This window comes from Eurosta solidaginis, chromosome 2 (assembly GCF_040869045.1).
Source record: "Eurosta solidaginis isolate ZX-2024a chromosome 2, ASM4086904v1, whole genome shotgun sequence".
Lineage (NCBI taxonomy): Eukaryota > Metazoa > Arthropoda > Insecta > Diptera > Tephritidae > Eurosta > Eurosta solidaginis.
The window spans coordinates 195066186-195092143 of record NC_090320.1 but is presented as its reverse complement, the minus strand read 5'-3'; the positions used below and the strand labels follow the sequence as shown (position 1 = coordinate 195092143).

The following is a 25958-nucleotide window of genomic DNA, read 5'->3' as shown; positions in this document are numbered from 1 at the left end:
GTCTTCATTAATTAAAGATGTTGGTACATCAAACAAAAGCTACTTGCACTATCTACTAATAATAAAATGGGTAATTCTATACGACAGCATGACACTGCTAATACGCGTCCAAAAATATCGAAAGAGGTGTCGAAAGACGCGTATTAATCTCGAGAACAATAATCCGAAACCGGAAAATAAAAATTTTATCTCTGTCCGGAGATATTTGCAGTTGAAGTTGGCGATTTCCATGTGGTTGTTGTTGTGATTGTACACACAAAAAAAATTGTGCATCACCGTGGCCGAAGGCCGCCAACGCAAAAAAATGTTCTGCGCAAAACTACTATGGATTTCACCCCCGGTTTCGGAGCGACCCGTGGGTCTTTTTTCGGTTTTTCGTTAATATCTTTTGAACGGGTTAAAATTTTTATTCTCCGCCTTCGGATTATTAGTACTGATGTCAAGACGCGCCGTTTGATACCTCTCTCGATATTTTTGGACGCGTATTAGCTGTCGTAAAAAATTACCAATATTTGGTAGAGAAACCCTCCCAGATGACAAAATCAAATGCTTCACCTTCCGGATGCTTCTACTTCTTGTAAAATGAAATTTTATTTATTTGGTAATGTCTATAACAGCGGTTTACTCCTATCTCTTGACAGACTTGAAGTTTTTCTTTTCCACCTTCGGATTGTTGTTGACGAGTCCAAGACGCGCAGTTTGACAACCCTCCCGATATTTCCGGACGCGATTTTGCAGTCGACCGCTGTTGTATACTTTTACCTTACCTTTAACAATTTACTTATTACTATAATAAAAAATGTAAGAAAGTGACAAGAAATTGTCCCCTTATTTTTCCACTAAATTCCACTTAAAAGAGATCTTATATTTTAAATTTTTATTCAAACCTCTGGGGTTTGAAATGCATACCTAATATATGTTGTTTTTAGAAAATAACTTTAAGCCGATCTAAAAAAATTTATTTTGGTATTAGTGTTCTTAATGCTATAGCAACACGAGTCATTTGATACCCATTTTTATAACATCGAACCCATTTTCGATGTAGATAATCAGCATTATATAGCCTAAAATAAGTACAAAATATAGTCCCGCGCCGAACGCCGCGCCGGACACCGCGCCGATATTTTTGACATTCGGCGGCGGCGTGCGAAAAACGACCAAAATCGGCGGCGGCGTATATCTCTGCTCCCTACCCCCCTAGTTCCATGATGAGCTTGGGGTCGCCAGAGCCTCGTCTGTTAGAGAAACAGGATTCGCCGCGGATAGGTGAGTTTGACAATTGGGTTTGGAGAAGCTATATATTGCACTGGCAACCTGAAAAGGTTGCGCTACACAACCCCTTGAATCTGGTATTTTGGTAGCCTCTTACGACAGGCATACCTACCGCGGGGAGTGTCTTTATCGCTAACCAATCATTCAGTCAGCATTATTCATAAACATAGTATTTCAAAAAATATTGCAAACAGTTTGCGGGTTCAGACAGGTTGTATATAAAGATTTTAAAATCAAATTACATGCTTCATTACTAATTCCTTTTATATACACATTCACACTTAAAACCAGGCATGCTTAACCAACGAACCGATATCATTTCGTTACGATAATCAAAGTTAATAAACGAAACGACGTTAAGAACGTCAATTTAACGTTAATTTGACGTTCTTAACGTTAATAAACGAAACGAAATGACTTTGTTTCGTTTATTAACGTTGATTATCGTAACAAAATGATATCGGTTCGTTGGTTAAGCATGCCTGCTTAAAACTAATAAATTACAAGTACAAAAACTATCAAAATATCATCATTTAAACAGACGAAACTAAACACACTAGTATTTAAAGTGTTGTTGCATATCCCCATGGATCGAGTTTTTTGTTAAGTAGTTCCAATGACGATTCTGCTAATTTAGAGAGTAATTCCGCTAGCTTATGTTTAGTATATACCTTGTAGAGTTGTCGACCTTCTGAGGAAATCTCATCCGAAAGTTTCACACAACTTTGATAATCGCCCGAAACATGTAATACCTTGTGCAATAACAACACCACTTCGGGTATACAAATACTACGCAATTTGTCCAATTGTATTTGACGATTTTCCCAATCCAATTGACTTATGTTTACAGGATCTTTTGGCGTATCTGGGTCAATTAGCCAACCCTTTTCCGGAAAAAGTAATATGTTGAAGAGAGCATCTCGTGTTACTAGGCACCAGTTTAATATAGTAAAACAGAAATGAATAATTAGTAACATTAGCAGTTAAAGCGGAAATTGTGTTTATTGTGAAGATACAATCAACTTGTTTTAAGAGTACTGCTTATGGTTATTGATTGGTTTTACCCGTCTGAAAATAATACTAGATGGGCAGTTATCCTTATTTTTTACTGATGGGGCTCATTGGTAAGACTTAGGCAAATTTACTAACATTAGGTAGGTTTTTTTTAAAGCTGATAATCTTCAGTATGGTATAAAGCTGGTTAAAGAGCTATTGTACAACTGTCACTACAGTCTTTTTTTCAACTAGTCGCTTTTTAGACGTTCAACCACACTTATAAGCCAGTTGTTGGTTGAACCTAAAGACGTTCACGATGCACCATTATTCAGGCTAGAATAGCCAGAATGATATCAGTATCAGCCGATTATCTCAGCAATTGCACGCTCTTGCAATATATTGGACCAGCTCGGAAAATAATTATATTTGAGAGCCCTGATTCCGCGGTCTGAAGGAAGCTGCCGTTCACTTACAATGGTTAGTGGGAGAAATTGCAGAGACCGGCAGCGACTGATGTTGTTGTTGTAGCGATAAGGACACTCCCCGAAGGCCTTTTAGTCGCCTCTTACGACAGGCCATTAAGGCTGCGACTGATTTAAGGGGTTGTGTAGAAAACCATTTCAAGGGTTGCCAGCGGCTAGTGGGCAGGTTGCATAGATAGGGAGAGGCCGATTCAAGGGATTGTGTAGCGTAACCCTTTCAAGGTGCTACCAGCGAAATTTTCAGCTCCTCCGCGGCGAGTCCTGTTTATTTAGCAGACGAGGCTCTGTCGACCCCAAGTTCCTCACGGACGGAGGAAATTGGACGGTCTAGAAGTTTCAACGTGTTCATATCATATCCTTCCAGAGATGATCGGGCTAGTTCTCCTACTTCTGGTAACCGCTCTTCGCCCCCTGCCATAGGTGCAATCACTTACAAATTGTCATAAATATCCTCTAGTGGAAGCCAAAGAAAATTGGCCGTTAAATAGGATTTAATATAAGAGACATGGGTGTTAGAAGCGTGGGTTCCACATTGGCATTGAAGATGGCTGGTGTCATATGAAGATACATTACATGCAGTATAAGTAAGAGTTTATCCTTTTGCAATATCCATATCAAAGTTGTGCCAGAGTGACGCGCATCTCCCTGGAAAGTCTGCATTCACCTGCCATTTCCAGTATGTATGTATGTATGTATTTATTTGAAAATTTGTTCCCAGCACAACAATTTTGACAAATTATTTAACAGTTCTAGTCATGAATAGCATGAGCTACCCCAGCGGATTAGGGGATCAGAATATACCCGCGGTAGGTATGCCTGTCGTAAGAGGCGACTAAAATACCAGATTCAAGGGGCTGTGTAGCGCAACCCTTTAGGTTGCCAGCGCAATATATAGCTTCGCCAAACCCAATTGTCAACCTCACCTATCCGCGGGAATCCTGTTTCACTAACAGACGAGGCTCTGGCGACCCCAAGCTCCTCATGGAACTTGGGGTGGAGAGGGGGGAATGGCCTGAAGGTTTCACATAAATCGTTCCCGAGATGGTCGGGCTAGCACCTTAATGGTGCTGTGGTACCGGAGCGTACCGGATCTGTATCCGGCAAAGGACCATCACATCGATAACACTCCCCAAAGCCTTCGGGGAGCAACCTTATCGCTACAACAACAACAACAACAATAGCATGAGCTATAAAAAATTGAACATTTAAAATAATAATAAATTAGATTAATCAAATTAAATTAAATATAACGGATAATAGTGAAATATTTATGTATGTAAATGTAAATCTTAAAACTAAATAAAAGTAATTAATAAATATTAAAAAACAGCAGTAGTGATGATAACCTTTGGCTGGTTATAGATCGAATAGTATTTAACAAATGAAGAAAGAAGACACAGAGAAAGGAAAAGGACTTAGAAATGAACATTTTAACAACATCAATTTGAGATCCAGTTTAAGAGTCGTTAAAAAATGATGTTAGCTCTTTTTTGAAGTGCAGAGCATTACTTAAGAGTCGAAGACTTGTAGGTAGGGAGTTCCAAAGACGTATTGCAGTAACAAAGAATTGGCGCTCAGAGGTTAGCGTGCGGTATCTAATGTGCTTAAGAAGAAGCACCGATCTTGATGATTGCAGAAAAATAAGCTTACGATATAGATAGTCAGGTTCCTTCGTGTGCATCAACTTATGGAGCAAGGACAGTGTTTTGACTTTTAAAAGATTTTCGAAAGAAATGTTTAGCAACCTTTCAGCATGTTGTGATACGTGGTCAAGTCTTTTCAACCCATAAACATATCTAGCATATAGCAATATTTGGCTTTTAGAGGCATATATTAGAGTGGCCATGCGAATAAGCGCAGTTTCGGCGTCGGATTCGTGGTGGGAGAGAGACTTTGTCGCCAAGTGCTGGCGTTCACGCCTGTGGACGAGCGTCTCGCCGCTATACGAATCAAAGCAAAATTTTTTAATATATCATTCATATGCGCCCATGCGCCGACAGAGGAGAAAGACGATGAGGTGAAAGACACTTTTTATGAACAATTAGAACGCACATACGAGCGCTGCCCCCGTCATGATATAAAAGTCGTGCTTGGCGACTTTAACGCCAGGGTGGGCAAAGAAGGTGTTTCTGTCCCTACAGTCGGAAAGTTCAGCCTACACAATGAAACTTCTCCTAACGGACTGAGGCTGATTGACTTTGCCGGTGCTCGAAACATGGTCATATCCAGCACGAGGTGCATGCATAAAAAGATACATCAAGCTACATGGCTGTCTCCTGATCGAAATACTCGCAATCAGATCGATCACGTTGTGATAGACGGACGGCATGCCTCCAGTGTTTTAGATGTGCGCACGATCCGAGGACCTAACATCGACTCGGACCATTATCTCGTTGCAGCCAAAATACGCACCCGTCTCAATGCGGCTAAAACCAAGGAACAAAAAACATAAGGAGAGCTAGACGTCGAAAAGCTTCAATCACAACAGACTGCCAATGATTTCGCAACTCGACTCTCACACCTGCTCTCTGAGAGCACAACTCAACCTGAAGGAATACAGGAGCAGTGGGAGCATATCTCCAAAGCACTTCGTACTGCCGCCGAGGAAAAAATTGGTTACCGGCGGCCACGAAAAAACAACTGGTATGGTGAAGAATGCCGCGTTGCAACCGAAAGAAAAAACCCTGCCTACAGGGCTACGTTAAAAGCGAGCGCGACAAGAGGAGTGTGTGAACGCTATCGTGAGTTGAAAAGGGAAGCGAGACGCCTTTTCAGGAATAAAAAAGCAGAAGCAGAAAGGCGTGAGTGCGAGAAGCTTGAGCTGCTAGCCACCAGGAATAACGCCCGAAAATTCTACCAAAAAATACGGCGACAGACGGAAGGTTTTAAGACCGGGGCAAACTCCTGTAGGAATGAAAACGGCGACCTTGTAACTGATGTCCAGAGAGTGCTTAGATTATGGAGGGAATACTTCTCTGCTCTCCTAAATGGAGGCAGCAATTCACCGCGCAGAGATGAAGAACCCGATCCCGCAATCGATGATGATGGAATATATGTCCCCCCGCCCGATTATGACGAAGTTAGAATAGCAATAACGATTGAAAAACAACAAGGCCGTGGGCGCTGATGGATTGCCTGCGGAGCTATTCAAGTTCGGCGGCGAGGAGTTGGTAAGGCGCATGCAGCAGCTTCTTAGCAAAATATGGGCGGACGAAAGCATGCCCGACGGTTGGAATCTAAGTGTTCTTTGCCCAGTCCACAAGAAGGGGGATACTGCAAAATGCACCAATTATCGTGGAATCAGCCTTCTTAGTATCGCATATAAGGTCCTTTCAAGTGTACTGTGCGAAAGATTGAAGCCCACCGTAAACCGGCTGATTGGACCTTATCAGTGCGGCTTCAGACCTGGTAAATCTACCATCGACCAGATTTTCACAATGTGCCAAATCTTGGAAAAACCCCGTGAAAAGATAATCGACACAGATCACCTCTTCGTCGACTTTAAAGCCGCCTTCGACAGCACGAAATTGCGATAAATTGCGGTTTAAATCAATACCCCCACCATAGAACAGTACTTGTAGCGCTAGACCTATCAAAAGCTTTTGATACGGTCAACCATGGCTCGTTACTGCAGGACCTGGAAGGGTCTACCCTTCCCCATATCTTAAAAGGTGGACCGCAAATTATCTGGGTGGTCGGCAGGCATCGGTGCAATTTAGAAACGAAACATCAAAACCAAGGAGAATTAAACAGGGGGTGCCACAGGGTGTGTCCTATCCCCACTTTTGTTTAATTTCTACATATCTCAGCTACCTACACCACCGGAAGGAGTCACAATCGTTTCCTACGCCGATGACTGCACAATAATGGCCACAGGCCCAGGCCCAAAGATCGATGCGCTATGCAATAAAATAAACGGCTACCTCCCTGATCTCTCCAGTTTTTTCGCCTCGCGAAACCTGGCATTATCACCGACTAAATCTTCCGCGACCTTATTTACAACATGGACGCCCCAAATGTCGACCATTTTGAACATCCACGTCGATGGCACTACGCTACCGACTGTCCGACACCCCAAAATCTTGGGTGTGACGTTTGATCAGGATCTACATTTTGGTGAGCACGCAGCCGCAATTGTTCCGAGAATTCAGAGCCGTAACAAAATCCTCAAATCCCTCGCTGGCAGTACTTGGGGAAAAGACAAAGAAACGCTCATGACTACATACAAAGCAATTAGCCAGTCGATTACGTGCTACGCGTCACCCATATGGTCGCCAAGCTAAAAATCACCCACTGGAAGAAACTACAGGCCTGCCAAAATACTGCTCTCAGAATCGCCACGGGCTGTCTTCTTATGTCCCCAGAACACCATCTCCATAATGAGGCGAGAATACTCCCCATCAGGGAGAGAAATGAGATGCTGACCAAACAGTTCCTGTTGAATACCCAGAAACCTGGGCATCCCAACAGACATCTGATTGACGAACCAGCACCGCCTAGGGGCTTAAGGAGTCATCTCCGTAAGCATTTTGAGGAAATACGACACCTGAGGACCCAGCCGTATGAAGTGAAAAAACACAAGCAGGTCCTTGGTGAACTCCATAAACAGGCGTCGGACCTTTATGCCGGGAATTGCCCGTTGAATCCAGTACTTAACGAAAATTATCCAAAACTTGCGGAAGAGGAACGCATACTCCCCAGGGAAACGCGTGTCACTCTTGCTCAACTTCGTTCTGGATACTGTAACAGGTTAAACTCTTACCTATCCAGAATCAACCCCGACATACAAAATGTATGCCCCGCTTGCAATGTGTCCCTACATGACACCAACCATCTCTTCAATTGTAATGTGGAACTAACGCCTCTAACACCCCTTTCCTTATGGTCCACCCCTGTTGAAACGGCAAGTTTCCTTGGACTCCCGTTAGAGGATATTGATGACAATTTGTGATCGGTCGCGGCTATTAGGTGGGGCGAGCATTGCTACAACAACAACAACAGCACGAAAAGGAGCTGCCTATATGCCGCTATGTCTGAATTTGGTTTCCCCGAAAACTTATACGGCTCTGCAAAATGACGTTGAGCAACACCATCAGCTCAGTCAGAATTGGGAAGGACCTCTCCGAGCCGTTCGAAACTAAACGAGGTTTCAGACAGGGTGACCCCCTATCGTGCGATTTCTTTAATTTGATGCTGGAGAAAATTATACTAGCTGCAGAACTTAACCGCACTGGAACAATATACTATAAAAGCGTGCAATTACTGGCATATGCTAATGACATTGATATCATCGGCCTAAACACCCGCGCTGTTAGTTCTGCTTACTCCAAACTGGAAAAAGAAGCGGTAAAGATGGGTTTGATGGTGAATGAGGACAAAACGAAGTACCTGCTGTCATCGAGCAAAGAGTCAGCGCATATGCGCCTTGGCAACCAGGCTACTGTTGGCAGCCATAATTTCGAAATAGTAAAAGACTTCGTTTATTTGGGAACCAGCATCAACACTAGCAACAACATCAGCACTGAAATCCAGCGAAGAATCAATCTTGCCAATAAATGCTACTTTGGACTAGGTAGGCAATTGAAAAGTAAAGTCCTCTCTCGGCGAACGAAAATCATACTCTACAAGTCACTTATCGTACCCGTCCTGCTATATGGGGCAGAAGCATGGACCATGACAACAGCAGATGAAGCGGCTTTGGGAGTGTTCGAGAGAAAAGTTCTTCGAAAGATTTATGGACCTCTACGCGTTGGCGATGATGATGATGATGCTCCGGCCAAGAAAGTGTTTCTATCGGAACCCGCCTATGGAAGCAGAGGTAAAGGGCGACCCCCACTCCGTTGGAAGGACCAGGTGGAAAATGATTTAAACTCCCTTGGTGTGACCAATTGGCGCCGGTTGGCGGAGCGAAGGAGCGACAGGCGCGCCTTGTTGGACGGCCATAACCGTTTAGACGGTTAAGCGCCAATTAAGTAAGTAAGTAAGAACGGGGTTAGCGCCAGAGTGACGCGCATCTCCCTGGCGTTTTAGACAGAGGTCTTTGCCTACTCTTTGTGTATCACTCAGATGCTCTTTTGTTTAAAAGGGCTGAATTCTTGTTAGCAGAATTTCGTCATACGAGCTTACGGCGATGACTCTTTATATCCCTGGGAGGTGGAGGCTATTCAATCATAAGCCTGTTGGGATGCCCAAGTTTTTGGGTATTCAGCAGACACTGTTTGTTCGGCATTTCATTCCTCTTCTTTATCGAACGTCACATCCAGTATTTTTGGGTGCCGGACAGACGGTAGCGTAATGCCATCGACGTGGATGTCCAATACCTCCGAGACTTGTGACGTCACCGTCGCTGTGCTGTGATTGACAGTCTGGTGTGGGGTTTTTGGTACGATCCGCACATTATTTTTGTTATGATAGCGTTTAGCGAGGTGACAGTGCCATGAAATGTTTGGAAACCCGGATGTGCGTTGGAAATGCGCAGGCTTGCGGTGTATGTTGAAAATTGATGATGTCCGATACACATTTGAGTCTGCACTTGTTGATGTTATTTTTGTCTCTGAAGCATGGTTTCTAAGTGATGTCAGTGATTTTCACTACAATATTCCAAATTATAACCTCAATCGAAAAGATAGGGTCGGAAAAAATGAGGAGGGGTAGCCATCTATTATAGAAGTAATCTTAGTGGGAAATTAATATTTCAGTCAGATGGCCAAGAAACTGAATACCTTATGGTTGCTCCTCCAAAACCCTTAACTCGTGTGTCTAACCCCCACAAGCATATTTGTCTGAAGCCTTTTCCTAACGTACTGTCTTTGTATGTTGTGGAGTATACCAATATTGTAGTGTGTGGGGATTTCAATGTGAATCTGCTTTCTCGTGAATCGTTAAGTTTTCTGGATTACGTTGCTTGTGCTGGTCTTTCTGTTGCTAACAAGTATGTACCGACTAGATATGATAATAACTCTGTTCCCAGCTTACTTGACTATTTTTTAGTGTCTGATCTGTATTTAGTTTTAAAGTTTGACCAGTTTTCTTTTATTTCTGACCATGACCTAATTTTTTGCGCTCTTGATATTTTTGTTGACTCTACCCGCTAGGGTACAAGTACGTTTAGAGATTATAGAGCCCTTAACGTTGACTCGCTATTTGTTCATCTTTCATGTATAAATTGGTCCGGTTGTTGGTGTTTCTCGTCCGTTGATGACAAGCTGAACTTTCTCAGCACCAATTTACTAAATGTGTTTAATTTTCATGTTCCTATTCGTGTATGTAAACCCAAGTCTCCGTCCAGCCCGTGGTTCAACAGAAGAGTTCTGGTAGCACTTAAAACAAGGAATAAGTTGCGATCTCAATGGAAGAGGAATCCAACGCCGCAAACCTGGGAACTATTTCGATGCGCTAGAAATGATGCTACAGCAGTCATCAAAAACGAGAAGCGCTCTTTCTATTCAGCTAGGCTGGATCCCTCTCTCCCCTCAAATGTTCTTTAGCGAAATCTCAAAAGCTTGTGGGATATATTGCCGGGACGTCTTCGACTGTAAGCTGAGCGCAGATTTGCTAAACAATGCCTTTATTAAAGGTTGTTCTCCTTCTGCCAGCCAAGCCCCGCCCATTTCATGTAATTCGTCTGTTTATGTTGGTTCACCGTTCGTATTTGTCTCTGTATCCGAGTGTGATGTGGTCAGATCAGTTCTCAATATTAAATCTAATGCTACTGGTGAGGATGGTATACCAATCAAATTTATTAAGATTGTACTACCATTTATTGTTGGTACCTTATCCCACATTATCAATCACGCCATCACAACCTCGCGTGCCAGTTGATGAAAATCAGCTGACCCTGCTTTGTCTACTTGACTTTACAAAAGCCTTTTTTTCTGTTGATCATTTATTTTGGGTTTAGTGTAAATTCAGTCAAGCTTATGCGAAGTTACCTTACTGGTAGGTGTCAAAGAGTAATGACCAGTACTGATATCTCTGGACTAGCAGTACTTACTTCTGGTGTTCCACAAGGCTCAATACTTGGCCTTGTTTATTAACTACATATTTTCGTCTTGCAACTTGTAAGTCTTCATGCCTATGCTGATGATATTCAGCTGTATTTATCAGATTCTTTTGATAATATTGATACCCTTGCTCAAAAGTTTAACACTGATCTGGTGTCAATTGCGAACTTGGCTGGAAGCAATATTCTGCGCCTGAATCCCAATAAATCTTTTGTCCTGCCTATTGCGAAAAAGAGGTTGCAAGGTGTTACCTTGCCGCGGCTGTACTTGAACATGATGCCTTTGCAGGTTGTTAATACAATTACTAACCTTGGCTTCGTGATTAATTCTAACTTATCCTGTGCTGATCACACAAATTCAGTTGTATGTAAAGTGTATGCCTCCTTAAGAAGTCTGAGGCTGACTGGTGCTTTTACACCTTTAGTCATTAGGCGGAGACTCGCTATTCAACTACTGCTACCTATAATTTCATACTCCGAATTAATCTATAATAAGTTGGATTCACAATCTGCCCACAAAATTGATGTGTTATTCAATCATATTACTCGGTATGTTTATGGTCTTAAGAGATATGATCACATCTCCAGCTGGTAAAAAAAACCTTAAAATAAACTTTTGGGATGTGATATTTTCCAGTACGGTAAATCCAGAAGATGAATTTTTCTGTTTCGTCTTATGTCTTGTAAGTCTCCCTCTTACCTGTTTTACAAACTTGTTTTCACAAGGTCTGAGCGTTCCAGTGATTTAATTATCCCTACCTTTAATTTCATAGCATCTGCGAGGTTGTTCTTTGTCAACACTATAAGAACCTGGAATTCCATACCTGCCTCCGTTAGGGGTAAGCTAAATAAAAACAATTTCAAGCAAATGTTGTTGTTGTTGTTGTTGTAGCAATGCTTCGCCCCACCTAACAGCCGCGACCGATCACGATTGCCGTTTCAACAGGGGTGGACCATAAGTAAAGGGGTATTAGAGGGGTTGGTTCCACATTACAATTAAAGAGATGGTTGGTGTCATGTGGGGACACATTGCAAGCGGGGCATACATTTTGTATGTCGGGGTTGATTCTGGATAGGTAAGAGTTTAACCTGTTACAGTATCCAGAACGAAGTTGAGCAAGAGTGACACGCGTTTCCCTGTGGAGTATGCGTTCCTCTTCCGCGAGTTTTGGATACTTTTCTTTAAGTACTGGATTCACCGGGCAATTCCTGGCATAAAGGACCGGCGCCTGTTTATGGAGTTCACCAAAGACCTGCTTCATACGGTTGGGTTCTCTCAGGTACCGTATTTCCTCAAAATGCTTACGGAGATGACTCCTTAAGCCCCTAGGCGGTGCTGGTTCATCAATCAGATGTCTGTTGGGATGCTCAGGTTTCTGGGTATTCAACAGGAACTGTTTGGTCAGCATCTCATTTCTCTCCCTGATGGGGAGTATTATCGCCTCATTATGCAGATGGTGTTCTGGGGACATAAGAAGACAGCCCGTGGCGATTCTAAGAGCAGTATTTTGGCAGGCCTGTAGTTTCTTCCAGTGGGTAGATTTTAGGCTTGGCGACCATATGGGTGACGTGTAGCACGTAATCGGCTGGCTAATTGCTTTGTATGTAGTCATGAGCGTTTCTTTATCTTTTCCCCAGGTACTGCCAGCGAGGGATTTGAGGATTTTGTTACGGCTCTGAATTCTCGGAACAATTGCGGCTGCGTGCTCACCAAAATGTAGATCCTGATCAAACGTCACACCCAAGATTTTAGGGTGTAGGACAGTCGGTAGCGTAGTGCCATCGACGTGGATGTTCAAAATGGTCGCCATTTGGGACTTCCATGTTGTAAATAAGGTCGCGGAAGATAGTCGGTGATAATGCCAGGTTTCGCGAGGCGAAAAAACTGGAGAGATCAGGGAGGTAGCCGTTATTTTATTGCATAGTGCATCGATCTTTGGGTCTAGGCCTGTGGCCATTATTGTGCAGTCATCGTCGTAGGAAACGATTGTGACTCCTTCCGGTGGTGAAGGTAGCTTAGATATGTAGAAATTAAACAAAAGTGGGGATAGGACACCACCCTGTGGCACCCCTTGTTTAATTCTCCTTGGTTTTGATGTTTCGTTTCTAAATTGCACCGATGCCTGCCGACCACCCAGATAATTTGCGGTCTACCTTTTAAGACATGCGGGAAGGGTAGACCCTTCCAGGTCTTGCAGTAACGAGCCATGGTTGACCGTATCAAAAGCTTTTGATATGTCTAGCGCTACGAGTACTGTTCTATGGTGGGGGTATTGATTTAAACCGCAATTTATCTGGGTGCTAATGGCATTTAGCGCGGTGGTAGTGCTATGGAGTTTTCTGAAGCCATGCTGACGACAGGCTAGCTGCAAATTTGCTTTGAAGTAGGGGAGCAAAATGGCTTCAAGCGTCTTTGCTACTGGCGATAGGAGAGATATCGGACGATACGACTCACCTATGTTAGCTGGTTTCCCAGGCTTTAGTAGAGGGACCACCTTGGCCATTCTCCTTTTCTCGGGTATGACAAAGGTAGAAAGAGACAGGTTGAAGACATGCGCTAAATATTTGAAACCCTCTTTCTCTAGGCTTTTAAGCATCGGCATGGCTATGCCGTCTAAGCCCACTGCTTTGGATGGTTTAGCGCGACCTCAACCTCTTTAGCGGTGATGGTGATTGGTGACGCGCTGAATTTGTGTTTATGTGCGTGTCTATTGGCTCTCCGCCTATCTTTGTCGACCGTAGGATGCATTATATATTGTCGGCAGAAAGCGCTCGCGCATTTTTTGGCATCCGACAGCACTTTGTCGCCAAAGGCGATGGAAACTGTCTTTGTGCTTAGTCGGATTCGATAGGGAATTTACGGTGGACCAAAGTTTACCCACACCGGTAGAGAGGTTACAACCTCTTAGGTGCTCCTCCCATTTATTGTGCAGAACGTCGTTTCTTCTATTTGATCCGCCAACATCTCACCCCTACTGTCCGCCCACAAGTTAGAATGCCATAGATCGTGATGGGCATTGAAATCGCATAAGATAATGCGATTGTTGCCAGTGAGTAAGGCTCTGATATTAGGGCGGTATCCACTGGGGCAACAGGTGGCAGGAGGGATGTAGATGATGATTATGTTGATTTCTAGGTTTGCATCGCCTGACCGGACAGATAGGCCTTGACGTTCTAAGACATTGTCCCTGCGGTCGATGCCAGGATCAAATATATAATATTGCACAGAGTGGTGTATGATAAATGCGAGGCCGCCTCCATTCCGCTCTCGCGGTCTTTCCTGTGGAAATTATACCCAGAGCAGGTCTGCAATGCAGATCTTGCTGTGAGTTTAGTCTCTTGAATCGCAGCAATGCGGATGTTGTGCCGCTTCATGAAATCGACTATCTCCGTAATCCTCCCAGTTAGTCCATTACAGTCTAACTGCAGAATTCTGAAGTGCATAAGGGGAGACGGGGGTAAGTGACGGGTGACTACGCCTGGGTTGTGGAAGGCCAGGACGCAATTGCTGTTGTGGCCCTGGGACTGGGCGTCCTTGGGCAAGCATTGAGGTACCCGGATGATTTGGGTTTGCGACCTGGCAACATGGCGCGATGAAACCCGTCGGGGGGTTGCCGTCGCGGAGACCAGAACATCTGCAGGAGCTGCATTGGGCGGATGTCGCAAACCTATATATTCTGCACTGGCAAACGGTGCAAAAGGAGGTAGGGACTAAGAGTCTGTTTCCCTAGCCTGCACGATTGCTGCCGGAAAAGAGGGGGCGAGAAGACAGGGGCAGGGGCTGATGATACGAAGGTAGTAGTTATGAGTGGTAGCAGCTGTTTCAGTTGTTGGCGCCGTGGGGCGCGAGCAGCAGCGGGTACTTGTTGTGGCTTGCTGAGCAGCGGGGCTGCCGGAAGGTAGTGGGGCGCTTAGGCGTAGACTACGGGACGCCCTTGGGCGTGAACAGCAAGGAGCCACAAAAGATTTATAAAAGTTACGTGGACGTCGGGTTTTGGGATCAAGCCCAGAACAACCTGTCCGAACACTGAACAGAGTATGACCGTCCTAAAAAGATTCTTTTCCGGCAGATGCAGCAAAACCATTTCTCAGGACCGGGGTCAGGAGACGGACCCGGATTGGATTCGATGCCTTCCCGGAGTAAGAGAATATGGAGCAGTCCTGCTGCAAGGAGCTGCTGGGAGGATGACAATTTTTGGGAGGGACGCAACAAATTAAATGGGGTCACACTGAAATGACAGTCCTTGGTCGGGAAGAGCAAGGAGCCATAAAAGATTTATAAAAGTTACGTGGACGTCGGGTTTTGGGATCAAGCCCAGAACAACCTGTCCGATGCTACCATCCCTTGCACGAGACACTGAACAGAGTATGACCGTCCTAAAAAGATTCTTTTCCGGCAGATGCAGCAAAATCATTTCTAGGGACCGGGGTCAGGAGACGGATCCGGATTGGATTCGATGCCTTCCCGGAGTAAGAGAATATGGAGCAGTCCTGCTGCAAGGAGCTGCTGGGAGGATGACAATTTTTGGGAGGGACGCAACAAATTAAATGGGGTCACACTGAAATGATAGTCCTTGGTCGGGAAGAATCCCGAGTCGCTCCGGTACATAGAACCGACTGCCTTGGGAAGCGATTTCAAGCAAATCTTGTTTCGCAAATTCGGACTTAAATTCTGACCGACCATCTATAGGTTATTAATGATGCCTTTATTACTATCGTTATTACTAATGTTATTCAGCCCTATTCTGCATTTCGACTTGGATTGGAATTTTTTCGATTTGGCAATTTTGGTATTCTGTGTTCCAATCTCTTTCGATCCAACTTCGAATCGTTCGATTTTTTGTATTCTGCATTTCGATCGTAGTTCCGTTTTTCTAAGTTGCAAATTAGTTGGCGGAAATTTTTTTCTTTTTATTTTTTTATTAATTTATAACAGAATTTTAACAAAAATTGAAGGAAAACTTGTTAAGAAACGTAGAAGGCTTGATGATGATTGTTTTTTATATGTTTCCAGGTCAAAAACAACATGTCGATGTCGAAGTCCTTGGACGTATTTGCGCCGCAAAAGTATCTAACACATACTTGAAAGCATCCTTGTTAAGTCGAAAGTTATTTTTGAACCTAAATAAGAAAATAAGTCAATAAACTATACCACTTTTAAGTTCAATTTCTTACAATTCGTCACTCATCTCAAATGGATTACACAAATCTCGCAATATTTGCCTTTCCATTCTCGCCTGGCAATTTTCGTATGCGTTGCTTTCCAACTCCATAAATAATGCCGCGGCTATTGATTCCATTATAATAGACAGCTATAATTTGTGTCTGTTCGTTGGGTCCAGATATATGCCAAAGCAAGCTGCCGGAGTAGAGGAAGGTGAAGCGAAAACGTAAACAATCCTTGCGGAAAGAATAAATAAATCTTCATAAAGTATTTTAGGGCAGTGCAATGAAATTAGCATCCTTAAAATTCAGAAAATGTCAACTATATTCGTACAGGAATCCGTTTTAACAAAACTTGGTGGCCACGGCAGGGAATTGGCCAAAAGAACGACAAAAACACACTTACAATTATGAAAGCACTTCACTCAAAAAAATATAACACTGCGGCAATATATTCCATTGCTTTTTTTGTACAAAATGGCGTGGATAATAAAATATAAACATTTTTCAGTATTTTTTACAAATTTTCTTTAATTTATTTTGTTCCAATGTTCACACATTCCGTACCAACAGCTGATTTCGAAAAATCATTTGATCTTCCTCTTCTCTTTACAATTCCGTCGTAATGCAGAATACCAAACTTCAATTGAAGCGGAGCGTAGAACGGGAACGTAATCGAAATGCAGAATAGGGGTGATTATTATTGTTATTATTATTACTATTAGTGTTAATATTATTTATACATTTTTATTAATATATTTACACCTTTTCTATTGTTTACTTGATATATTCATTACAATTTTGTTTTTTGTTGTACTATGAAAGATGTTAAATCTCATTGTACTAATTTTTTATTTAAATAAATGAATGAATGAATCTCAACTGGAATGAATAAGGGAGGTTGTGTTTATTCACAAGCTGTCTCATGTGCAGGCTTTCGCCGCCCAGTGTGCGCCCCTGGCTTGGTGGTCGCCGAGGTCTTGCTGTATCCCAAGGTCACGTTCTCTCACCACGGTTGCGGCTTCCGGTTGGAAATTTGTTGGTCGGATTGCCGGAATTCTTCCACCTGGAAAAAAGCGAGCCGCCTATTCAATGCCCTTCAGAAAAGCAACTTCCGATTGGATTGGGAGGGCAGTGAAAATATTGTATGTGAATACTGTATAGCCGACCTTCTTTCCTTTTTTGAAGTTGATAAAATGTGGCGCTCAGATGTAGTGGATTGGACAGACAGGTCCAGCGAGATCAGTGATGTCAATTTCCTACCACATGTGTGGGGCGTCCTCGTTAACGTGCAGAACGGTGTATCACATCATTGAGCTGCCAACATCTCAACCCTGCTGTCAGCTTACAGGTCTGAATGTCACAGATCGAGATGGGCATCGAAATCGCCTTGAATAATGCGATCTTCGCCAGTGAGAAGAGCACTGATATCAGGGCGATATCCACAAGGGCAGAAATAACACACGGTATGCAGATGTTAATGACTTCTGCATCGCCTGATCGGACAGATATTCCTTAACCCCATTTGTCTCTGCGGCCGAGGTCAAGTCTGTAAAGCAGATTTTGTGGTAAGCATCGTCTCTTGCATCGCAGCTATGCGGATGTTGTGTCCCTTCATGAAGTTCACTATCTCCGTAATCTTGCTAGTTTACCTATTACAGTTGAACTGCAGTATTCCGAAGTGCGGCGAGGAAGAGGTCGGTTGGTAGTACGGCCTCACCTCTGTTGTTGTTGTTGTAGCGATAAGGTTGCTCCCCGAAGGCTTTGGGGAGTGCTATCGATGTAATGGATCCGGTACGCTCAGGTACCACAGCACCATTAGGTGCTAGCCCGACAATCTCGGGAACGATTTATGTGGCCACATTAAACCTTCAGGCCATCCCCTCCCTCCCCACCCCCAAGTTCCATGAGAAGCTTGGGGTCGCCAGAGCCCCGTCTGTTAGTGAAACAGGATTCGCCGCGGATAGGTGAGGTTGACAATTGGGTTTGGAGAAGCTATATATTGCGCTGGCAACCTGAAGGGTTGCGCTACACAGCCCCTTGATTCTGGTACTTTAGAAACCTCTTACGACAGGCATACCTACCGCGGGAATATTCTGACCCCCTAACCCGCTGGGCTACGGCCTCACCTCTAATAGTATGTTATTAAAATGGGTTTTTGGTATACTTACATTTAGTCTGTTCGTCCAGATTTCCTTCCCAACGTTTGAATTCAGCCCGGTAGACTTGCTCTTTGTGCTCCAATGCAATGCGTTCAGTAAAATTTGCACCAGTTGTTAATAAGTGGGGTTCCTTTGGTTTGTTATGTAACAGTCGTGACCAATCGCTAAAACTATCAATGGCTGTTAAATACACTTTATAGCTTAGATATTCCTTTATACTACACTCCTCGCGGCAAGGTAAATTGTCCTTAGAACCAAACACGCTTATAATTTGTGAAATTGAGTCATTTGGTATCATTTTATGAACAGTACGCACACATTCAGATTTGTTTTCACCCAAAAACCTGCGTATCATCGCATTAGCTTGCCACAACAGATCGCCACGTTGTGTAGGCAAAAATGTTAGCCATTCCAAAGCACAAATTTTTCTTTGATCAAATGCTGAAATTTGGCCAACTTGTAGTTCCTCACGCGAGATGGGAGCTTCATCGCCTTCGCTTGGCATACGTTGACGGATGGCCTCTACAGTATGACGTGTGATGTTCTCTACATCCAAACCAGCATTAATAGCTTCTGTCAGTGCAGCAGATCGAGTATTAGTCGCTGTGACTGTCTCAAGGAATTTAGAATATAAGTAAATTTGCATTTTAGCAGGCAATGCAGCAGTATAGAAAGCAATTAGTTGTGCATCACCCATTTCAATGAGCGCCTCAACATAGGCGCCGACTATGCGATCTGCTGTGTCTTCCTTATCGACGCGCCCAATTTGACGCATGAAGAGCACAATGTGTGTGAGAAACCGTAAAAGATGTGGTGATAGTTTTTTAGACTCAATATTACTACTAGACTCTTCGATCCAACGTCGCATATGCTGGAGCAACTCACCAATATTATCTAATATCAAATACTTTTGTATTGTGCCAATTTTACTGCTAGCATAATCACGTACTGCAGCATCTTTATGAACTGAGAGTTCTTCGAATATTTGCTCTAATGACATTTTGGCATTCCAATAACCATCTGGTAACGGATGGTATGCTTTAATGCAACAAGCTCGTATCTCACTTTCAACGCGTATATCAATTTGCACTTTAAGGTATGCCCAAAGTAAATCTTCCCATGACCCATTCAATAGTGCTTTCATTGAATCCAGATGACCACAAAATGCACCAGCTATAGCGCGCGTATATTCATCAAATTTTTTCGAATCAGCCATTAACCAAGCACATTTTTTCCATACATCACGTCGTGGATTGCCTTCGATGGGATACTTCTCTCGTGTGTTCAATTGAGTTTCGTAGTTTGGATCTTCGTGTAGACGCCATCCTTCAAGTATTGCGGCACGCCAAGTTTGTCCACTGTATTTGCATAGTGTCATGGCTTCATCAATGCGGCCTTGACGAATCTCTTTGAAAATACAACTCGACAACCGTAAATTATCCTCTTCGTCTAAAGCATGTAAAGGACGACGTTCTCTTACAGGTGCATCTGGATCTAAGGACTTAACGATTTCTGCACCTGTTCCAAAAGCAACATCACGCCGATTCTGTAGTTGAAATAGTGTGTTTTCCCAACCAACTGCGTGACTAGTGACGTGACCCACATGCGGTTGTGCATCTATTCTATTATAACAAGATTCAAGCCAATCCACCATTAGTTGATATTCCCGTAATGTAGAGTTACCTGTTAAGAGTTTACACAAATTTATCAGTTTGAGCAGGCCGTAATTATGGGTAGCGACATCAATTTAACAAAATCTAAATAAAATTCTCTGTTCTTACTTTCTTCCTGCAATATAAATAAAAATAAATAAGTACACGGCGCGATAACCTGCAGAGATTTTAGGCCGAGCTTTTTTTCCCGTATGCGTCGTGCTCCTTTAATTTTTCCTACACGTTGGCACGACTTTACCTACATGTTTTACGACGACTCCAAACGGCATCTGCAAGGCAGATGAGTTGTCACTGAGAAACTTTTCAAGAAATACACTCGGAGTGTTTCGCAAATCACTGCCGTAGGGCGACTTCGCTCGAAAACACTTTTTTCTAATTGAAATAACTTAATACTTCCCTTCCAGCAATATATGCCCTGTAGTTTTGTTTTGCAGGAGCGGCCCAATGGGTCGTACTGTCGGTGCCTATTTCGTCAGGCTGTCCACCCGCTAATAACCCTCCACTCCCTTGGGCCTGGAACTCAGGCCGACAATACAACAATGCGGGTTCATCGTTGGTTCAGCTTTTCCACGCACTCCAGGACTAGTTCTGGAACGCCGCGTTATAGGTTCAGCTCAGCATACACGTACGGCGTTTTGTCAAATTGAAAGATGCTCAGGTATCACCTATAGGCACTGATATTCTAGCTTTGGGTCCGATGTTACCGGCCCCAATCCGTTCTGGTGTTTCGACCCACCTGTGTACCATACGATTTGGTGTAAGCGTTGAATGATGTATAGTTTGTCTGCATTCCATGCTATCTTTTCTCCCAATTCTACTTTATTATCAGCCCAATTCTAAATATTCCCTCGGATTTTTTCTTTTTTCCGAAAAGCTACCTATCAGTTGTTGTTGTTGTTGTAGCGATTAGGTTACTCCCCGAAGGCTTTGGGGAGTGTTATCGATGTGATGGTCCTTTGTCGGATACAGATCCGATACGCTCCGGTAACACAGCACCATTAAGGTGCTGGCCCGACCATCTCGGGAACGATTTATATGGCCACATTAAACCTTCAGGCCATCCCTCCCTCCCCACCCCCAAGTTCCATGAGGAGCTTGGGGTCGCCAGAGCCTCGTCTGTTAGTGAAACGGGATTCGCCGCTCGAAGGTGAGGTTGACAATTGGGTTGGAGAAGCTATATATTGCGCTACACAACCCCTTGAATCCCTACCTATCAGTTCGTGTAGCGGGGTTAGGTCGATGATAGCCTCCAACGCTGTTGTGAGGCATGTACATGTACACATGTCCTCGTTTTGCCTAGTCGTTAATTGAATTATTTGTCGATGGCTATCGAGCCATAGATTACAATGTGTTTGACTATGATGTACTTCCCTAGTGGACATGGAAGCAAAGTGTTTGTTTCATAGAAGCTTGGTGGCAATGGCAAAGACGACCCCCGACAAAGTGCTGTCGGACGCGAAAAAATGCGCGAGCGCTTTCTGCCGACAATATATAATGCATCCTACGGTCGACAAAGATAGACGGAGAGCCTATAGACGCGCACATAAACACAAATTCAGCGCGTCACCAATCACCATCACCGCTAAAGAGGTTGAGGACGCCATTGGTCGTGCTAAACCATCCAAAGCAGTGGGCCCAGACGGCATAGCCATGCCGATTTTTAAAAACCTAGGGAAAGAGGGGTTCAAATATTTAGCGCATGTCTTCAATCTGTCTCTTTCCACCTTTGTCATACCTGAGAAATGGAAAATGGCCAAGGTGGTCCCGCTACTAAAGCCTGGGAAACCAGCTAACATAGGTGAGTCGTATCGTCCGATATCTCTCCTATCGCCAGTGGCAAAGACGCTTGAAGCCATTTTGCTCCCTTATTTCCAAGCAAATTTGCAGCCAGCCCCTCATCAGCATGGCTTCAGAAAACTCCATAGCACTACCACCGCGCTAAATGCCATTAGCACCCAGATAAATTGCGGTTTAAATCAATACCCCCACCATAGAACAGTACTCGTAGCGCTAGACCTATCAAAAGCTTTTGATACGGTCAACCATGGCTCGTTACTGCAGGCCCTGGAAGGGTCTACCCTTCCCCCATGTCTTAAAAGGTGGACCGCAAATTATCTGGGTGGTCGCCAGGCATCGGTGCAATTTAGAAACGAAACATCAAAACCAAGGAGAATTAAACAGGGGGTGCCACAGGGTGGTGTCCTATCCCCACTTTTGTTTAATTTCTACATATCTAAGCTACCTTCACCACCGGAAGGAGTCACAATAGTTTCCTACGCCGATGACTGCACAATAATGGCCACAGGCCCAGGCCCAAAGATCGATGCGCTATGCAATAAAATAAACGGCTACCTCCCTGATCTCTCCAGTTTTTTCGCCTCGCGAAACCTGGCATTATCACCGACTAAATCTTCCGCGACCTTATTTACAACATGGACGCCTCAAATGTCGACCATTTTGAACATCCAGGTCGATGGCACTACGCTACCGACTGTCCTACACCCCAAAATCTTGGGTGTGACGTTTGATCAGGATCTACATTTTGGTGAGCACGCAGCCGCAATTGTTCCGAGAATTCAGAGCCGTAACAAAATCCTCAAATCCCTCGCTGGCAGTACTTGGGGAAAAAATAAGAAACGCTCATGACTACATACAAAGCAATTAGCCAGCCGATTACGTGCTACGCGTCACCTATATGGTCGCCAAGCCTAAAAATCACCCACTGGAAGAATCTACAGGCCTGCCAAAATACTGCTCTCAGAATCGCCACGGGCTGTCTTCTTATGTCCCCAGAACACCATCTGCATAATGAGGCGAGAATACTCCCCATCGGGGAGAGAAATGAGATGCTAACCAAACAGTTCCTGTTGAATACCCAGAAACCTGGGCATCCCAACAGACATCTGATTGATGAACCAGCACCGCCTAGGGGCTTAAGGAGTCATCTCCGTAAGCATTTTGAGGAAATACGGCACCTGAGAACCCAGCCGTATGAAGTGAAAAAACACAAACAGGTCCTTGGTGAACTCCATAAACAGGCGTCGGACCTTTATGCCGGGAATTGCCCGGTGAATCCAGTATTTAACGAAAATTATCCAAAACTTGCGGAAGAGGAACGCATACTCCCCAGGGAAACGCGTGTCACTCTTGCTTAACTTCGTTCTGGATACTGTAACAGGTTAAACTCTTACCTATCCAGAATCAACCCCGCAATACAAAATGTATGCCCCGCTTGCAATGTGTCCCCACATGACACCAACCATCTCTTCAATTGTAATGTGGAACCAACGCCTCTAACACCCCTTTCCTTATGGTCCACCCCTGTTGAAACGGCAAGTTTCCTTGGACTCCCGTTAGAGGATATTGATGACAATTTGTGATCGGTCGCGGCTATTAGGTGGGGCGAGCATTGCTACAACAACAACAACGACCCCCAAGAACTTTACTTCCGTTACATATTTCAGTGCTCCACCATGGCATCCTATTTTTAAGTTTCCTATGTCAAATTGGGGGCATCAACGTGTTATGGCTGTCTTCGTTTATCCGAGCCCGGGTAAAGAAAAAATCCTAGCAACACAGCTCAAACCTGTCAAACGAGTGCAATGGGCCTTGTCTACTTTCAGCCCATTCAAGCCGCCAGGAAAGGAGGGGGTCTATCCTTGTCTGTTACAGCAATGGATAAATCATATAGCCCCAGCCTTATCCACTCTATATTCTAACTGAATCAAGGATTTGACGCAAAAGAGTATTCAGATAACCTTGCTATCTGCATCACAGGGATGCACGAGGAAACAATATCAGATCACGTGCAACGAGCCCTTCGCATCATAGAGAGGCGGTGCGATACCAGAGGACTATCATTCCTAACAAAAGTGTCCTTGTGCCTTTTACCCGGATAAGGAAACTATCCCTGATCCCCTCCTCATTTTGATGATATCCTAAACATATCATCAAGCTTTCTTCGCCTGTAGTCGACCCTATGGCAAAACATGGGGGATATGAACCCAATAGTCACCTATGCTTCCCAAATTGGTGGCAGAAGGGCACAAAAGAACGACAACAGCAAAACTAAGCAAACTGCATCGACTAGTTTGCATTGGCATAACGGGTGCGATGAGGACTCCCCTACTGATTCACTTAGTGCTTTAGTGGGAATACCTCCCTTCCCAATTCTGATAGAGCAAGAGGCAACACTAGGCGCACTAAGACTTCACAATATACATATTTCAAAGTTGAAGCTAGGAAACATGATAGGGCATATGAAAGTAATAAGAAAAGGAAATCCCATATTACATCTACGTGAATCTCACGGAACTTTTAGGTGTCTATTGTGGACAGAAACCACTGAGAAACAGGGAATCCTTATAATGATTCTGACTCAGAGGTCTCGTTCACGTATGGATCGAAAACCGATGACGGAGGAGAGCTGGTATCTATGGGCCGATCATAAATTAGTGGTAGTGAATGTCTACGGAGAGGCTCATCCTCGAAGAGCATCTACATTATTGCGGACAGGCAGGAGGCCTTGCGTGCCTTGCCATCCTACACAATTACATCTACGCTAGTGGATGACTGCATTGAAATCCTTAATGACCTGGCAGCTGCGCATCTACAAAAAACCTTTTGTTAGGGTGGCTTCTCGGACATCAGGTGGATGAAGGTAATGAACATGCTGTTTCCCAGCCAAGCAGGGTGCCAAAGCAGCATCCTAGGGTCCAGAGCTCTTCTGTGAACTCACAAAAGCATACACTAGGAATCCCATAAGTAACTGGGAAACAAAACAATTCAGACGTCACTGGATTGACTACCAAGGGCAAGGACAGGCCAAATTGTTTATACTACCGGGAGCGAAAGTACCTGCCAAACTCAATAACCTAAGCAGGGAGGACCTACGAACTCTCACTGCGAATTATACGGGACACTGTAATCTACGATATCACCTAAGTTAAATCTATCAGATAAACAAATTTATCGTTTCTGTGAGGATGAAACGCCGGCTCCTATTATCTACGAATGTGTCCCTCTGGCAAGGAAGATGCTCTCCCATCTAGGTGGTGTGACTTTTAATTCCCTTGAGATATGGAGTAAAAAGCCTGAAGAGGTACTTAGATACATTGAAACATACAAAATTGGGCTGAAAGGTCATGCACAATAGATCTACACAAAGGTCGCAGTGCTTCCAGGCCTAATAATAATAATAATATCCGGGCCCACATGAACTGGTCATGTGCAAACAGCCACCTTCATTTTAAAAACATAGGTATATGTAATAATATTCGTAATACCTACATGCATAGAGTTGTGCGATCACTTCCTTCTCGGAACCGCCTAAAGGTGGCATGTCACAATCCATACCACCGTTTTCTGCTTGAACTAGTATACGATCTTTATATAGCGCATATAGAAGTTTCCATGTTTTCATTTCTTGCTCTAGCCATAACCCATTGTCACGTTGCCCGCTGACAGTAGCGGGTGTCATCTGCCTTTCCTTGTGTAACTCATCAGCTACACCAGCACATGTTTGAATTAAATCCTGAATAGTATCAAATACCTCAGAGTCATTTGTTCTAGCTTGCAAAACTTCCAAAAACTGTGGAAATAGTAAATTGGTTTTCTCTTTTACTGAATGCATGTGATGTGCATCGTCCACTATTGAGCGTTCACTGACGGTCATACCATCACCAACAGTTAGATTGAAATGATCATAAAATGCACTGGAATTGTTATGAGATAGTTGTCGTTGCGATTGGTCCAACAAGCGAGATAATTCATTAGGCAATAACGATATGGAATTGTCATGACTTGAGTTTAATGGTGCCAGCAATGCTTTTGGGGTCTGAGGTTTAACTTGAATTAAACCACGTTTTGAGGTAGTGAATGGACTCTGCGACATACTTAAACACAGATTTTAACTGTGATTAATCCCTTTTCACCAATTCTATTTCTACTTTTTTACTAAATTAGAAAAACACCGGTGTGAAAAATGCTGCTTTGTCTGTTGCTGCAATTGGCGGGCGGTAGCATTGTGAATAGAGTTGGCAAATATCCGTGTACCTGTGATTTTGTCACAGGTACTGAATGATCACAGCTGAACGCTGTGACTGCTTCTGAGGAATAGCCGTGACTGACTGACTGTGATAGCATCTGCACTTCGTTCACAATCACGTTTAATGATAATCTCAATCACATGAGTCAACGAATCTGTGAA

The 25958-nt window shown here is 43.8% G+C and overlaps 1 protein-coding gene across 2 annotated transcripts; it reads right to left on the bottom strand.

Moving 5' to 3' along the window:
* Window positions 1-1525: 1525 nt before the first annotated feature.
* Nup107 (nuclear pore complex protein Nup107) lies at window positions 1526-25874 on the bottom strand. 2 transcript variants are annotated; one of them, XM_067766745.1, is made up of 4 exons: window positions 25040-25874; window positions 18302-19760; window positions 18087-18247; window positions 1526-2200 (listed from the first exon to the last, which is right to left on the bottom strand). In XM_067766745.1, the coding sequence occupies exons 1-4, from the start codon at window positions 25641-25643 to the stop codon at window positions 1836-1838; spliced, it is 2589 nt and encodes an 862-aa protein (XP_067622846.1). In that variant the 5' UTR covers window positions 25644-25874; the 3' UTR covers window positions 1526-1835. The 2 variants fall into 2 exon arrangements, with proteins under 2 accessions (XP_067622846.1, XP_067622845.1); XM_067766744.1 differs by having other exon boundaries at window positions 1530-2200; window positions 18087-19760; window positions 25040-25873.
* Between the last annotated feature and the right edge of the window lie 84 nt (window positions 25875-25958).